This window comes from Haplochromis burtoni, unplaced genomic scaffold, assembly GCF_018398535.1.
Source record: "Haplochromis burtoni strain Fernald_Lab_line unplaced genomic scaffold, NCSU_Asbu1 Contig_885, whole genome shotgun sequence".
Lineage (NCBI taxonomy): Eukaryota > Metazoa > Chordata > Actinopteri > Cichliformes > Cichlidae > Haplochromis > Haplochromis burtoni.
The window spans coordinates 61,144-77,191 of NW_024583246.1; the positions used below are offsets into that span (position 1 = coordinate 61,144).

General features: G+C 38.6%; 1 protein-coding gene across 2 annotated transcripts; it reads right to left on the minus strand.

The window, feature by feature from the left end:
* Positions 1 to 1,437: 1,437 nt before the first annotated feature.
* Positions 1,438 to 15,794, minus strand: LOC102306305 (type I phosphatidylinositol 4,5-bisphosphate 4-phosphatase-B). Of its 2 annotated transcripts, none has more exons than XM_042215969.1 (7): positions 15,451 to 15,794; positions 10,152 to 10,333; positions 8,621 to 8,727; positions 6,306 to 6,417; positions 6,077 to 6,129; positions 5,867 to 5,957; positions 1,438 to 4,381 (listed from the first exon to the last, which is right to left on the minus strand). In XM_042215969.1, exons 1-7 carry the CDS (start codon positions 15,551 to 15,553, stop codon positions 4,238 to 4,240), a joined length of 792 nt encoding a protein of 263 aa, XP_042071903.1. In that variant the 5' UTR covers positions 15,554 to 15,794; the 3' UTR covers positions 1,438 to 4,237. The 2 variants fall into 2 exon arrangements, with proteins under 2 accessions (XP_042071903.1, XP_005951055.1); XM_005950993.2 differs by having other exon boundaries at positions 15,487 to 15,789.
* Positions 15,795 to 16,048: the final 254 nt, after the last annotated feature.

Here is a 16,048-nt window from a genome sequence, read left to right on the forward strand (position 1 = left end):
TAGACTACTGTCAGCTGATGCTTGACTTTTTTTGTTCTCTTATACTGATGAAAACTGGTGTATCAATATTAACAATCAGCTGAAGCATCAAATATTTTATTCTGGCCATTAATCTGCTCCTGTATAATTTAACTGTCTCATTATCCAATCACATAATGATATGACGATCTTCTTAAGTTCACGTCAAGCATCAGAACAGGGAAGAAAGGTGAATGAAGTTACTCTAAACACAAAGTGGTCTAAAATTGCTGAGGAACATCGCCAGATTGAGTCAATTGGAAGGCAAAAGAAACTCAAATAAGCACTAATTACAAGTAAAGTATGCAGAATAGCATCTCTTCAGGCAAAACTTAAAGCAGGTGGACTAGAGCAGCAGAAGACCACACCAGGTGTCGCTTCTGTGAGCCAGAACATGAAGAGCAGGAAACTGATGCTACTACAGTGGGTGGCTGTAGCTCAGGTGACAGAGCAGGTCAGCCACTAATCAGAAGGTCGGTGGTTCGATCCCAGGCTGCCTCCTGGCTGCATGCCAAATATCCTTGGGCAAGATACTAACCCCATGTTTGCCTACTGGTGGTGGTCAGAGGGCCCGGTGGCGCCAGTGTCCGGCAGCCTCGCCTCTGTCAGTGCGCCCCAGGGCAGCTGTGGCTATAATGTAGCTGCCATCACCAGTGTGTGAATGGGTGAATGACTGAATGTAGTGTAAAGCGCTTTGGGGTCCTTAGGGACTAGAAAAGCGCTATACAAATGCAGGCCATTTACTTCTATTCACAGGAGCTCACCAAACCTGGACACAGATAATAGTAGGGTCAGAATTTGGTACCAGTGAGCTTTGTTTAAACACCCCAGCCTCCTTGATGGCTAACCATGTCCATGCCTTCATGACCACAGTGTATCCATCTTCTGCTGGCTGGTTGGAACTCAAAGTGGTTTCTTGAGCATGACAGTGAGTTTATGGTACTCAAGTCTCCTCCGGTCACCAGATCTCAACCCAACAGAGCACCTTTGGGAGATTCCCATCGTGGATGTATGTCTGAGAAATCTGCAGCAATTGTGTGATGATGTCATGTCAACGTGGACCAAAGATTTTTGAGGAATGTTTCTAGCACCTTGTTGAATCTACGTCATCAAGAATTGAGGCAGTTCTGAAATTTGACTGAGTGGCCAGTATGACTAGAAAACCACAAAATACATATACAGTGTAAACCAGGAATGGGCATGCAAATCAGATTCAATTGTAAATGCTGTGGTGTGGCATTCGGTTCATAAGCCATATGCCCCCATAAAAAGAAACTAACATAAACTATAAAAGTTTCACGGGTATTTAAGACATTACGATGCATCCTAAATACTCTGATAACTTTCTGTGACAAAGAGAGACACATATTATTAATAGCTGATATATGTAAATAAATAAGAGGCACATTGGAGTCAGAGGAAGTTGTTAAAAGTATTACTTAGTTTTGCATCCCCCCCCACCCAAAAACAAAACAACTCCATCCACCAGGATAACATTGACACAAAGATACAGGAGTTGCTCATCTGTACAATGTAGTGCAACATGTTTCACAGTCAGCAGGTACTTACATTAATCAGCCATGAGGGGGAAGAGACAGCTTTGACAATTCTGTACAGTCTAAAATAATCAACATCCACTGGATATATTTGCACTTCCACGGAGAAACGGACACTCTAACAGGTTCTACTAGAATGTCAGAGAAAGTAGTTTGATTCAAATAAAACAGATAAATAAATAAAATAACCTGCGTGTGGATCAAGTGTTTTAAACCTGTGATTCAAAGACAACTTTGAAGAATATGAACAGTACACACATATCAAAGCTCTGTCAAATTCAAACATGCCATCCTTTCATCAAACAAAAACTTTGAGTTTCTCTGACATGAATCATTACAAAATAAAGCTGGTGTTAAAACAAATACAGAAAAAAAAAAATCACATCAAATGCCCCAAACACCCTGTCTAAGATCTGATAAGAATGCTGATGTGCTACTACACAACATGACAAAAAAATAAAAGGAAACATATGCTATTTAATCTCATGTTAATGCCCCTCCATAATCATTTCCTCATGTGAAGCCTTTATTAGCTACAACTTAACTTCCCTCTTCATATCAGTCTCCACTGGTTTGCTTGTTCCATAATTTCATTTGTATGCATTAAAAGCACTTTTTACATACAATTTTAACTCACACCATAATTTGTCCCTCAGCAAACACATTTAAAAGTTTAAATTTAATGATTAATCCACATGGTTCCTTCGGATGCCATCTGCCTTTATGTTGTAATTAAGGTCCTTTAAGTACTTCTCATAGTTTGGTCGTGGATTTGTTATTAAACATTGAAACATTATAAAAAACTGTTTGCTTTGAGACTTTCATTCATTGTGCATAATTCGTCATCTTTAATTTGTTTAGGCCTCTGTCACATAGGCCTACAGACCAGTCTGTCACCCCCCCCCGGCAACCTCCTGTCCTGGAGGTGCTGGGTGAAATCAGTCGCAAACAGGCTGCTGGACCAAAAATCTCCTAGTGGCTACTAACAGATCACTGCAGTTTCCTCTAGTATACCCGGGAGAGATTGACTTCCGCAAAATCTCATAAACTACTTGACAAGCATTCGTGAACCATGCGAACGTATGACACCCCAAAAACAGAGACCTTTCCCCTTCAAAGTAAAAGCTTAGCACTGAAACAAATATGTTTCAAAAGCCACAACTTCTATTTTGACAGTGCAAGGCCTCTTTCTGGAGTGTGTTGCACTTTTGCAAGTTCCACTAACACTAGTGGAGTAGATAACACAGCATAAATTTCACTAAGCAACCTCCAGCAACCACTTGCCAACTCCTTTTGGGCCAGTCATTGCCAGGTGGCTGCCAACTGGTGTGCCATCCTGTGTGACTGGGGCCTTAAACAGAATAATTTGCTGTTGATCGATGCCAGTCTCCTGTCAGTGCTTCAAATAAAGAAAAAAAATAGCTTGGCTAGCTCTAGCTTAGCATAAAGACAGGAAACACACGCAAACAGCTAGCTCGGCTATATGCAAGGCTACCAAAAAAATCATAGTAAACAAATAATCCTACACTTAATACCCTGCACAACATCAACTTTTAATTTAATCTTTTTCAGCATTTCATTTACATTTACACAAAGCTATGCTACGGTAAAGTAAGATATGCTCATTGTAAATTCTTATTTATCACACAGACATGAGCAATATCAGTCTTCTTGCCCAATTTTCAAAGTGCACAGTCTCACTTAAAATATCACACTAGTCCTTTAATAAGAGAAGCATCTACTGGTTCTGCTCCATTTTGGATCAATTTAAAAGCAAATTTGGGAACGTTTGTTGTTGTTGTTTGCTGGCAAAAAAAGTTAACTACTAAATTATTCTGCCTGATCTACCCAGTCTGATTACTACTATTCTTATAATTAAAACACCCCCTTCAGTCCACATTGTATTTTAGGGTTTTTTTCTCTTGCATAGAGGATCTTTTTGGCTACCATCCACAAGCGTTTTAGGCAAATAGAATATTCTCTTTAACCAGATCGGTTATTTGGGGTTTCATTTACTTGAGACATTTTAGTCAGGAATAACAAAGTGAATACATTTTTGATTTCCATAATCATGCTTATGGTCTTGGCAAACAATGAAGGACCTCTTCAGTGGAAAACATGGTAATCTGCGCAAAAGTTCAGCCTCATGTTTGAATTAACGCCTAGATGTTCTAGAAGTCTTTTTTTTAAACAGAGATTGTCATTGCTGTTGGCAGAGCAGTACAGGAATGGCAAAAGAAGGAACCTTTAAAACTTTACATTACTTTTATTTTTAAACTCCAAGATAAAGTATTGCCCTTGGTGGAGTACTGCACTCTAGGAGTGTCCTTATCTACTGTTGCTTAAAATGTACGGATCTCTCAAAAATCACAGTCACAATCACATGCAGCTCTGCAATTTAACTGAATTATGTGAATTTTGCCTCTGTGTATGTTTATATTTTCTAACCCAATTTTGTAGGAACTTGATGTTTTTAACATGTTAAAAAACCTTTTCTTCTTTAACCTTCCTTCTTTATATCTACTGTTCCCCCATCTTTTCTTCCCTCGTTGATGTCAGGACTTACCGTTTTCCTCACTTGAGATCTAACGCTTTACTTTCTTATTTTAAATGTCTCCTCCTCATACACCAGCCTCCTCACCTTCCTCACCCTCTTTCTCCCTCTATGTGACATTGGATAAGGGTTCGCTAATTTTTAGACACTTCCAGTAGATTGTTCTGGCCATGGTGAACAAAGTGAGCAGGAGCAGGAGCACCCATGACACGTAGATCCCTTTTGAGCTCTTGGCGGGCTTCCAGGTGCCGGCCTGAACACAGAAGCAAACAGAAGACGTTTTTAAAATTTTTTCAATGATTTTGGTCATATAAAATTCTCAATTTATGTTTTATTTTGAAAGTGGCAACTTGTGATTCCAGTTAGCAATTGCACCTCACAAATAATTATTTACTGTAGTGAACATTCAATGAAGCCACAAAATCAGCAAAATAAAATACATATTAACCACACGCCACCACGACTATATATGTGGATTCAATCTAATCTACACCATGTTTAAATTGTCAGCTTTTCGAAGGGAATACTTAATGAAAGCTCATGCTGACTAAAGGACACATGAAGGGATAACATGCAACATCACTGCTGCTTTGCAACTTTGGGTATAAATTGAACACAATTATGAACAATTACAATGATATTATTGCTTATTGTGCTAGTGCTGCGCCTCTTTTCTCTTTTGTGACCTTTTGTATGATGTTTAGCTTTGTGTGACTTGAAAAATGTCATCCAAATTACCTAAAAATCGTTGAGAATTAAGGCTTTTCTGAAGCCATCTGAGCAGTGTGTGATCTACTTTAAGTTATTTCTCTTTGAAATGAATAACAATCATGTTTCTTTCTTAATGTAACTGCTGGTGGTGTAAATAAAGACAGAGTAAACAGTTTTTTTGTTGTCACTTATATAAAGGTGAACAAAAAGAGCATCTGTGAATCTGCCTTTTGTGCAAAAGTAGAGTTTACAATTAGGTTATATAAAATATTAAAGTACAGCAATAACAGTTAATTTATTAATTATTAACAGTAATAGTTACAATGAATAAAAGGTAATAACCAAAATTAAATGGTGAGAGGCAAATATCTAATCAGTCAATCACATGGCAGCAGAGCACTGCATTTAGGCATGTAGACATAGTTACGATAATCTGCTGAAATTTAAACTGAGAACCAGAATGAGGAAGAAAGGTGATGACAGTGACTTTGAATGTGCCATGGTTGTTGAAGAACTGCTGGTCTACTGGGATTTTCCCACATGGCCATCTCTGGTTTACAGAGAATGATGTGAAAAAGAGGAAATATCCAGTTTGCTGAAGGTCTGTGGAAGAAAACGCTTCTTTGTCAGAGGTCAGAGAATGGCCAGACTGTTTTGAGTAGTCAGGAAGGGAACAGAAACCCAGATAATCACTTGTTAAGTATATAGATGAGCACCTCTGAGCACACAACATGTTGAACCTGGAAGCAGATAGAAGTGTTTTTAACTGATAGCTTGTTAAATCTATGTTATGAAGAGTTAAGGCCGCTTTGAAGGCTAAAGAGTATTACATAATAAGTTTATGTTTACGTAATAAAATGGCTATTGAGTTTATTTTCGCCTAAAATTTCCAGCAGTAGGACGTCTGCTGGTTAAACGATTTGGCTTTTGGCATCCTAATCATCATCTTTAAAAAAAGGATACAATTTGATCGACCAACAGTTTAAAAGTTAACATCACTCCAACATCTTCGCCCACAAATACACACCAAAAGTCCTGCGGTGGAGACGGCGAGGATTAAAAACAGCAGGAAGCATAGCAGGCTCCTCCTTCTGGGGTACCGCCAACCAATAGAAGAGCTGGAAATCAAACCGAGAGACAGTCAAAAAATAATAATTCAAATTATAAATGCAAAACACTTATTTACCTTCCTCACACACACACACACACAGAGAAAGTGAACATCTGACATACTCACACTTTTCGGCAGTGGGGACATCGAGCTAAAGTGCGGGCTGAAAACTCTGTCCACTAAGAGAGAGGAAATGAAAAGGTCAGTGTGTGCATATATTACAGTTCTCTATCAGGGGGTAAAGCAGAAGAGTACATTGGCAAATAATTCTGTAGATGTCAGTAAATAAATGCATAAAGAAGTAAAACTGGCACTGTCAGCTGTAATATAAGCCATGTGAGTGTGTGACTTTTACCAGGAATGTGTTGGAGCAGTGTCCACAGATGACTCTGATGCCAACAGGCTGACGCCGCGGTTCAGGACTGTCCCCTCCAATGTGGACTGGACCTAGGTTGATGATGCGTTTACTGCCGGGGAACAGAAAACACTGATTTAACATAAACCCATGTGAACAGCCTTTACTGCTTATTTCAAAGTTTGTCCACAAAGCAACTTTTTAGCTTTTTAAAAAAGGGTGTGAATCTAAAGTTGAAAAATTTAAAGCCAGCTCTGCATACTATGAAGGTGTGTGACTTGGAAAAACTGTAACTGGAAGTGATTATAGTAAATAAACAAATGAGGAAATATACTAAAGTTACTGTACAAAAAGTCCCCAGCTGATTAAGAGTGTCAGGCGGGAATTTCACTTGGACTTAATCTGGAATGACCAATAAAAAAAAACCAAAAAACATAAAATCTCAGTGAGACAACCTAGAAAAGGAATGTAAAGTTCACTTCACATTATAGGTGACATAAAGCCCTCTGTATGTGATCTTAAGAGGGCTGGACTGAGGAAACTTGCATTTTATCCAGTGCAAAGATGTGTAGCTACACGTTTAATCACTTTTTCACCAGTACCTCTCAGGTTTTCGCAGGATAAAGAGATGTTTCTGTAGCAAAGAACAACTCTTTCAGCTTGAACTGTAATAAATAAATGTTTAGGGTTCTTTTGTTTTCTAATTGTTCGGTAGTTCATTACTCAGACTGACCTATATTTTATTTACCTATATATATTTAGTTTTTGTTAATTCACAATAGTAGCAGTTTTTAACTGCAGACCCACTGTCCAAATCAAAAATTTCATTATAGACAGAAATAGTGGGGAACAAACACAAAACCAAACAGGAACTTTTTTGTTATTTAAGCGATATTAATGAATAGTATGTATGGCCATGGGGGAGGTCTTTATGAGTAGGAAAAGCTGAAAAACTGTAAAACCCCAAAATTTATGTCCTCCTTCACTTTCTCCAAAGTTTCTGCCAGCAGAATTCTGGCCCCCCGGACCTTATGTTTGACATCCCTGGATCATGATTTGTTAGTTGGTTTAAAAATGAGACACCAAGAGCCAATTTTAAACTAAAACACTGAAAATCAAAATGTGAAGAAGAGGTCCACCTTCATGACTTTCGGCTCAACACACCTAACTAACTCATTAATCCCTGTTTGTTCTCTCAGAGCTGACACCAAAAGCCTTTAGAGCAGCTTACACTGAAAAAGTACTGGATACAGACTTAATCAGCAGTAATGGAAGATGACAGCAGCAGGAAATATTCCAGTCTGACCGATGTCAGGTCGTCATTCTGCTAAACCTCAGTGGATGAAGACGCGAGACGAGGAAGACCAGGAGGCTCGTTCAGCCGTGAGCCTGAGATTTCTGAACATTATGTTGCCGTCAGGGCAAAAATCAAGACTTCAAGATGGAAAGATTTACAGTTTACCTATGTGGAGTAAACTTGCTTCTCTTTTCGGAGTAGTTTCATACTTCAGGCCTGCTTATAGAACAAAATGACCACGTCTGCATCAGAGGTTAGTGAGGTTGATTTCTGTATAAACAGCTTATTAGAGCTACCTTTGGAAAAACCCAGACGCTATTATAATAGTCATCAAACCACATCTTTTACCAATTTTTATACTGAAGGGTCAAAACACGCCATTAAGTGTACTGGGGAGGTCATGTCCTGGTTTTTGTATGTGCTGTGAGTGTTACAGAAACAAATGAAATGCTGGGAATACTGAAGCTATAATTATCGTTCCTTATATTGAGATGATAAGTGTTATAAACTCACTGATTGATTTAAAAACTGCGGCTAAAAAGTAGCTGGAAATGCGCAGGAGAACTTAATGGTATTGAAAAGACCAATAATAACAGCTTTGGGCTGCACCTCATTTACAGGTAGGTGCACACCGGCTTACATCATAGGGCTTCAGGTTATAATGTAGCCCAGCTTAGATATCCACTTGAAGCATAAATCGCCAGTAACGCCAGGCTGTTTCCAGAACTGTTTTATAAAATCTGGTCTGTTCTATTCTTTTTTAAACATATTTAATTTTGTTTCAGGCTTTAATATAAAAACGTTTGTTAATAAAAGTGTCATATAACTAGAGTTTATAATTTTTGCTTTTATTATTATAACTTTTCAAAAGCTGAAATTTTGCAAAAAGGGGGTACCTTGAACAGTCTCTTAACACCACGTAATGGTTGCTTTTGTTGAACGGCTGGAAAAGGTGGTGTGATTACGTGTTAAAGCTGAGATGGATTAAAAACAGCCTCTGTTTCTTTTCCTGACTCACCAGTACGGTCTTGGACAGGCGATCTTCTGCGACGTCACTTTGCAGATCAGCAGACAGTTGCAAGGACAGCGGACATACTTCTTTCCAACAGGAGCATTCTTAATGGGCTGAAACCAGAGAGGTGAAGACACAGATAGAAGAATAAGAAACTTCAAACATTTGCTTTTGGCTTTTCCAAATGTGAGGTTCTTAAATTGTTTTACTTTTGATTTCATCAGACGAAAGGAGAAGTGAACGACAATCCAACACGCCGATATTTTGTGGTTTACCAATGCAACTTTCCAACAAATACTGACGCAAGTACAGATTTCTATAATGTTAAAAAGCTATTAACTATTTTTTGGTATACAAAGTCTGGTTTCAATTACTCTTGTCAAATGTTTTTCTGGATTAATAGATCATTTTCTTCATTTTTCAAGCAGATAACAGTCTGTCTTTTTTTTTTTTTTTTTGAATGAAAAGAGTCAGGCACATCTAAAAGTGTGCCACAAGTCAGAGTTTTAAGTCACAGAATATAAAAATTTGGAAAGACTTGATCTTACAGGGTCACCATTTGCAAGACAACAACTAAATTCCTTTTGAGATTATTTCCCATCATGCTCCAGGTGGAAATTTACAAGAAGCAAAAACTGCCCTAAGCATCAAGACCAGAAACAAAGTGATGTAAGCAGTAAGCAAAGTAAAAGTTGGGCCTTACTGCTGAAATTTTACTTTGAATGTCAATGTCATCAGTTTCACTACCACTTAGCAAGTACTTATCTGCAGACAAGTTGGTGACATCAATGCAAATTAAGAGACACTATGGCAGTCTCCTAGTGACTGAGGCAATTACAAAGAAGCAAATTACAACCCATAGTCAGTTTATAGATGGGCCTCCAATAATGATGGAACAATTAACAGCCAGTCTTATTTAACATAAAAAAAAGCTTCAAACTGTTCAGTTACTTAATATCAATAAGTCATTTTACACATATAAAACGATAAAGATGCTTAAAAACGAACAGGTAAAGTTGTTTTATCTGTGCAGCTTTTCTCCATTCACTTCCATCAAGTCCTTACTAATTCTAACTAATTAATTATAGTTATTATAATTACCAGTTATAACTACAATGAGTAAGATCTTCATTTTCCATTTGTTGTGTTTGACTCATTAATGTAGACCCACTTTGCTTTATTGAGTTTTAAATACTGTGTAGGTGGTGTTTAGCATTGAATGCTTCACAATAAAAGCCCCATTAAGAAAGGGTTTACCGGTTCATTCTACTGCAATGCCAGATGACTTTTATTTTGAAATGTGTACAGAAGCACTGAGTTCTTGTAGCACCAGCAAAATACAGCAACTTAACAAGGCAGCAACATAGGATCTCAAATAAGGCTGCAATAAAAATAAGAGTCCCTGCAGAGGAAAATGGACTTCTGTGTTAAATATACTTAACATTTATTATAATCTAAGCTTGTAGGAAAAAAATGTTGTTTGTTTCTGTAGTTGAGGTACATCAAGACTATATAGTTCTCTGTATCTGCCTCTTACCGTAGCTTCATTGCAGATGTTGCACTTCACCACATGCTGGTGCGTCTTGCCCTCCACAGATATGGAGGTCTGACAAACCCGGCAGCTGATGACCGGAGCACTGCTGCTGTCTGGGCTGCCTTGTGGGGAGTACGGGGGTGGAGGCTCGCCTGGTGCCACTGAGCTGGGGAACGGAGCAAAACCTGATGAAGACGAAGAAGAGGTTTTATTAATACTGTATTTATTAACACTAATAAAACAACATCTTTTGTTTATCATAAAAAACACAGAAAATATATAGCCTGAAGTACTGCTTCACCTACACATTACATCTACAGCTGCTCAGCCATGAGAACACATGCCATGAAGCTCCCAGCGCATAGCTTCTGTGCTGATATTAATGCACTGATGAGATTTGGAGCACTGCAGTTCATGAGTCAGCAGAGCCTTCTATGCACCTTAGCACTTGGTGGCCCCGCCCTGTTTCTTTACATCGGTCTGACATTTTGAGGCTGAGCTGCCGTGGCTCCTAAACTCTTCCACTTTGGTATTATACTGCTAAGCCCTAATGAAAGCAAGAAATGTAATGAATTTGTTGCAGTAGTAGAGTCCTACTCTGTGAGCTCTTTAAAAGGACCCATTCCCAAACCAACTATTTGTAAAGGCAGACTGCTTGGTTCGGCGCTTTTAGAAACATGTGAGACAAAAACACTTGAGTTCAAAGATTAAAATCTGTGGTCTGGTACTTTTGTCTATGTGGTGTATATATAAAATCTTTAACTATAACTTGATGAGACTGATCAGGAAACTAGTGGCTTAATAGATCAGTGTAACTGCTTCTCCCTTTTGTGTGGGGTATTTCTAAGAGCCATCTATTTTCTGATGGTAAATTTCTGCATTTTCACTCTTCAAATCTGTTGTATAATGGTACAGCACTGCAATTCAGTAAACACCGTTATCATTAACAATATCACCACTTTTGTGCTTGGTCAAGACAAACAGTAGGTGCACAAACAGAATTTAGATGTGTATCTGTTTGTTTATACTGACTCATGTGTGGGTCAGCAAATTGTATGTTTAATTATATTGATTAACATAATGTTATCTATGTGTGACACCGTTAAGGGTCAAAACTCCGTGAGTGTAATACAGGAAGCACAGAAAGCAAGTGACTGTCACAGTTACAAGGAAGCAACCAGAGAAGTGAGAGAGAAATTGGAGTCACAGCAGAGATAAGAGCAATGAAAAAAGACAAACAAGCCAGACATGTGATGTCTGACATGATCACACAGAAAAGTAGAACAATTGTTTTAGCTTACAAGTTAAAAAAACAAAACAAAACCAAAAAACGTTTCATTTAAATCCCAGAAACTGAGATACTATTTCTGCAAGTTATTATATGGAGTTGCTTCTCGGCAATTAATCATAGTTATACTTCAATGACGATTTTTTTTTCCTTCCGGTGACTATTAAAATCAACTAATTTCACATAAAAAAAATAAATTGCATTCTGCTTTGCAGTAGTTCTCTGGTTTTTGTCCTTCAGCACAATCATTTTCCTTAACTTCAAACCATAAAATTTCCTTGCCTTACAGGTTGTGACAGGCTTAGCTAAAGTATTTATATTAATTTCATTTAGTCAACTGACATATAAAGTTCACGATCGTGGCTCAAGAGTTGGGAGTTCGCCTTGTAATCGGAAGTCTCGGTCGTTGTGTCTTTGGGCAAGACACTTCACCTGTTGCCTACTGGTGATGGTCAGAGGGCCCGGTGGCGCCAGTGTCCGGCAGCCTCGCCTCTGTCAGTGCGCCCCAGGGTGGCTGTGGCTACAATGTAGCTTGCCATCACCAGTGTGTGAACGTGTGTGTGAATGGGTGGAGGACAGGTTGTGTAAACCGCTTTAGGGTCCTTAGGGACTAAAAAAAACGCTATACAAATACAGGCCATTTACCATTCACGGAAATCTACCGGTACTTGATTGAAATAAAAAGGTTTAATAATGTATGTTTAATACTGTATAATGTAAATAAAATGTATATATATTTGCATTTATTTGTATATTTTGTGAACATTTATTTACAAAATACACACTGGAGTAATTTTGCAAAATAATTTTGATTTCTACATTATTTTGCAGTAATAAGAGTCCTTATTTGTTTTGAATCTGTTCCCTTTTACAAGCAGTGGATATGACATTTAGGAGTTTTATTATGTAAAAAAACAAACAAAAAAAAACAACAGATGTAGTTATGAAAAACAAATTAGGCCAAAGATACTTTGACACGGAGACTACAGGAGGTGGAGATTAAACCTGACAGATGACCTGCTCTACCTCCTGAACCACAGCCGCCCCTAAAGCTTGCAGTTTCCAAGAAATCTCCCATCTGCATACTAACCAGGCCCCGACCCTGCTTAGCTTCCAAGTTCAGACGAGATCGGGCATGCACAGAACAGTCATCTTGTTCCTTGTTTATCATTTTACTGCTCAATAAGAATTCAGTAAATCTAAATTCTTGTTTATTTGTCACATTTTATTTTCTAAAGTTAGCAAAGCAAGGCAGCAAGGCAAGCCTGATCTTGTCATACACATAAAAATAATAATATCCAGTTTCTTCACTCACATTGTGGATTACAGCTTATTGGCATTTTGCTGGTAACGGATTAGTACTCCGTATTGGTATCGATACTGTATAGGAAATGAAAAGAAATGGTTGATTGTTATTGGTTTTCAGATTATCTCACACCAGAAATGGGAGCGCCGCCCAATCTGAAAAAAGGGTAATGTTTATACTAGAGATGGCACGATACCACTTTTTTATGTCCGATACCGATATCATAAATTTGGATATCTGCCGATACCGATATGAATCCGATATAGTGTTTTTTAATCAACAAAACTGTTTTTTAAAATATCTTGCTGCATTTTGCAAGTCTGCAAGTTCATACTCAAGTTTAAAACAACAACTACACTAAAGCTATTCTGTTATACCTGTATGCAAAAAAAAATATTTCATAGTTCAGCAATACTGATCAATCTAATAAACTTAAACCTACACCATCCTCCCTATTCTGGTATTTTAAAGAGTACTTAGCGTAAATATTAAGCAACCTAACTAATAGGGTTCCAACTCCCAGCAACAACAAAAATAAATAAATAAAAAATAGGGAACCACCCCTCACGCTCCACCTCATGATGCTTAATCGACGTAATCAACCTTAATTTGATGCAGTGTGAAAAAAAATGCACAGAAATCAATTATTTTTCAAGAAATATTAAATAGATTCAACATCTTTCTTCAACAAAATTGCAGACTGCACAGATGGTACCTTCCCAAAGGAAAAAGTACTATAGCTTACTAGGGTATATTAGACTTAATAGTCACTATATACAGTAATTGACTTCTATTCATTTTACATCAAATTAAAACTTTGGGTGTCAGATAATTATTTATTAAAAGCTAGACATTTTAAATGAGAATAAGAAAGAAAAGTATGTCTTTGTGCCCCCTTTTCCCTGTTCATGCCCTATCGGCCCCCCTGGCTAAACTTTGCTAGATCCGCCCCTGCACAGTTACCAGCCGTCAGCTACGTAGAAAAAGATCCTCGAGTAGAAAGTAATATTAAATAAATTCTAACAACAGCTGATCAAGCTTAAACGTGCTGCTGTTGTTCAGCCGCTGGTTTCCTCTTTCTGGTGCAAAGTGGGCCAAAAACAAACAAGAGAGACGGACTCGCGACAGAAAAGCCGATCAGCTGATCATTAAGCAGTTTCATGATTGAAGTAGCAGCAAGAAGAGGCAGTCGCTTGTTAAGCTTAACGCAGGAATGCTTTACAAACATTCAGAGATGGACTTACACACTTGCTTTACTTCTCTCGGGGATAACTTTGTCGGAGATGAAATGCCGGGTTGCTAGCGAAGCTCCACATGCTATCCAGACCACCGACAGGTCCCGCATGCCACAGCCGCTCTATCACGTGATGCATACTGCTCCGACGTGCTAACGTTCTGAGGTGAGTTACGGCGTGTTGCAAGTTTTGTGAGGTGCTTTCGTGATATTTAATGGATCGGATTACATTTTTTATTTTTCTCCGATATCCGATCCAGTAATTTAGGTCAGTATCGGACCGATACCGATACGTAATATCGGATCGGTCCATCTCTAGTTTATACACCATTAGTTTTGAGGTATTTACAGGTGGGAAATAGTATCAGTCCATCCACCTGATACCAGACATCATGTGGTTTCTCTCCATTTCAGTCACTAAATTACTTTTTGCATGTGCCTGAGAATACACAGCAATGCCAAAATACTGGTTCTACCAGGTTTCAGAGGTAGAGTGGTTCTAGGAAGAAAAAAACCCAACATGCTCCCACATTTGTCATTCAGCAGACTGAAGATGCTGAAGCAAAACATGTTTAAAACATGTATAAAAATTCCTGTGGCAAAGCACAGACTGAAAACACATGAGCACGACACAGTCATTAATCAGAAGCAGGCTGTGGTGATCACTAGACCGACTTGCAGGTTTTTTCCCCTAACTGAGAAACAATTGTTTCATGACGCAATGCCAGATAAATCAGTGAAACTGCTGAAGCGGAACAACTCAAAGGTTTGGGAAATTTGTGTGATTTTTAATAGTTTCCTGGTACAAGAAAAAAAGTACATAACCCACAACAATAGTGAAATAATGACACAACAAAAATGGTCTGGTCACATTGTTATTTGTAATCTCTAGTATTGGTCGAGAATTTTACAATTAAGATATCCCTAAAAGTCCAAAACGAAGTTTTTAAATTACTTTACTTTATGCCTGTTTCATCAGAACTCAATGTTCAATACCATGCACTAAAGAAAAGCAGCAAATCCTTACATGAGAACAATCAGAACCTGCTGATTTTTGCTGTTCAGGCTTGATAAATGACTAACCACTGAGCGTTGTTACAGTGATCTGACAGCCGGGAGCTCTGACCCCTTGTCATAATGCAAATCACCAAATCAAACTCACCCACATGAAAAGCCTTTCAAACACCCGGTTTTTCATGCCTAACATCTGTTATAAACCGCTGACAGCTCAAAGGTGCTCATTAGCTTTGATAAATCACCCTAAAATCGGTTTTCAATTAATTTTTGTGTGGGTTGAATCCCCTGTAGTTGTGTGATAATGTCTCTATTTACGGCTAACGTTAGCCTGAAAGCTAACACTTGTTTACAACACGACACCTTTAAAGGTAAAAACAAACTACAATACCACGCTGTTGAAGCCTATTAATGACTGCTCGTATTCTGAATGGTGATGTGAAAAGGACACAGAGGTTACTCTGAGGTTTCGGTAGATATCCGTGCGAGCTTGTACCGGGAGAGAAGCCGTTGGTCCCGTCGTGCTGATCGGGCAGCAGCGGTGACCGTTCCCCGTCTGCCATCGCTCCCTCCGGACCCAAGCCTTTCTTCCAACAACGCACCGCGGGAAGTGTATCTGCGGCGGCTGGGAGACTCCTCGGACCTCCGGTAAAGATTTGTTTGGAGGAGTCGGTGTGAGGCTTTCAACTCCTGACCCTGCTAGAGGTTTGGGTTACTGACAGCCACATGACGCGGCGAAAACACTCACTAAACGCGGAAACGATACAACAAAAACATCTGTCACATGATTCAAGGAGTCAGGAAGTGACGGACAACGGGCTAGACCAATGAACGAGCCGTGTTTGAATGGGCGGGTCCTTCTGCTTTTGTTGACTAACAACAATTATAAACTGCAAGGCGATGATTGCATTACAATTACTGCTGGTATATGTGCACATAATAGAATAGGTTAGACTTTGTCATTATAAAAATGCAATGACATTTAGTCTGGCATCTCTCCTCTACCCTATCAGAAAACAACAAATAATAATAATAATAATAATAATAATAATAATAAA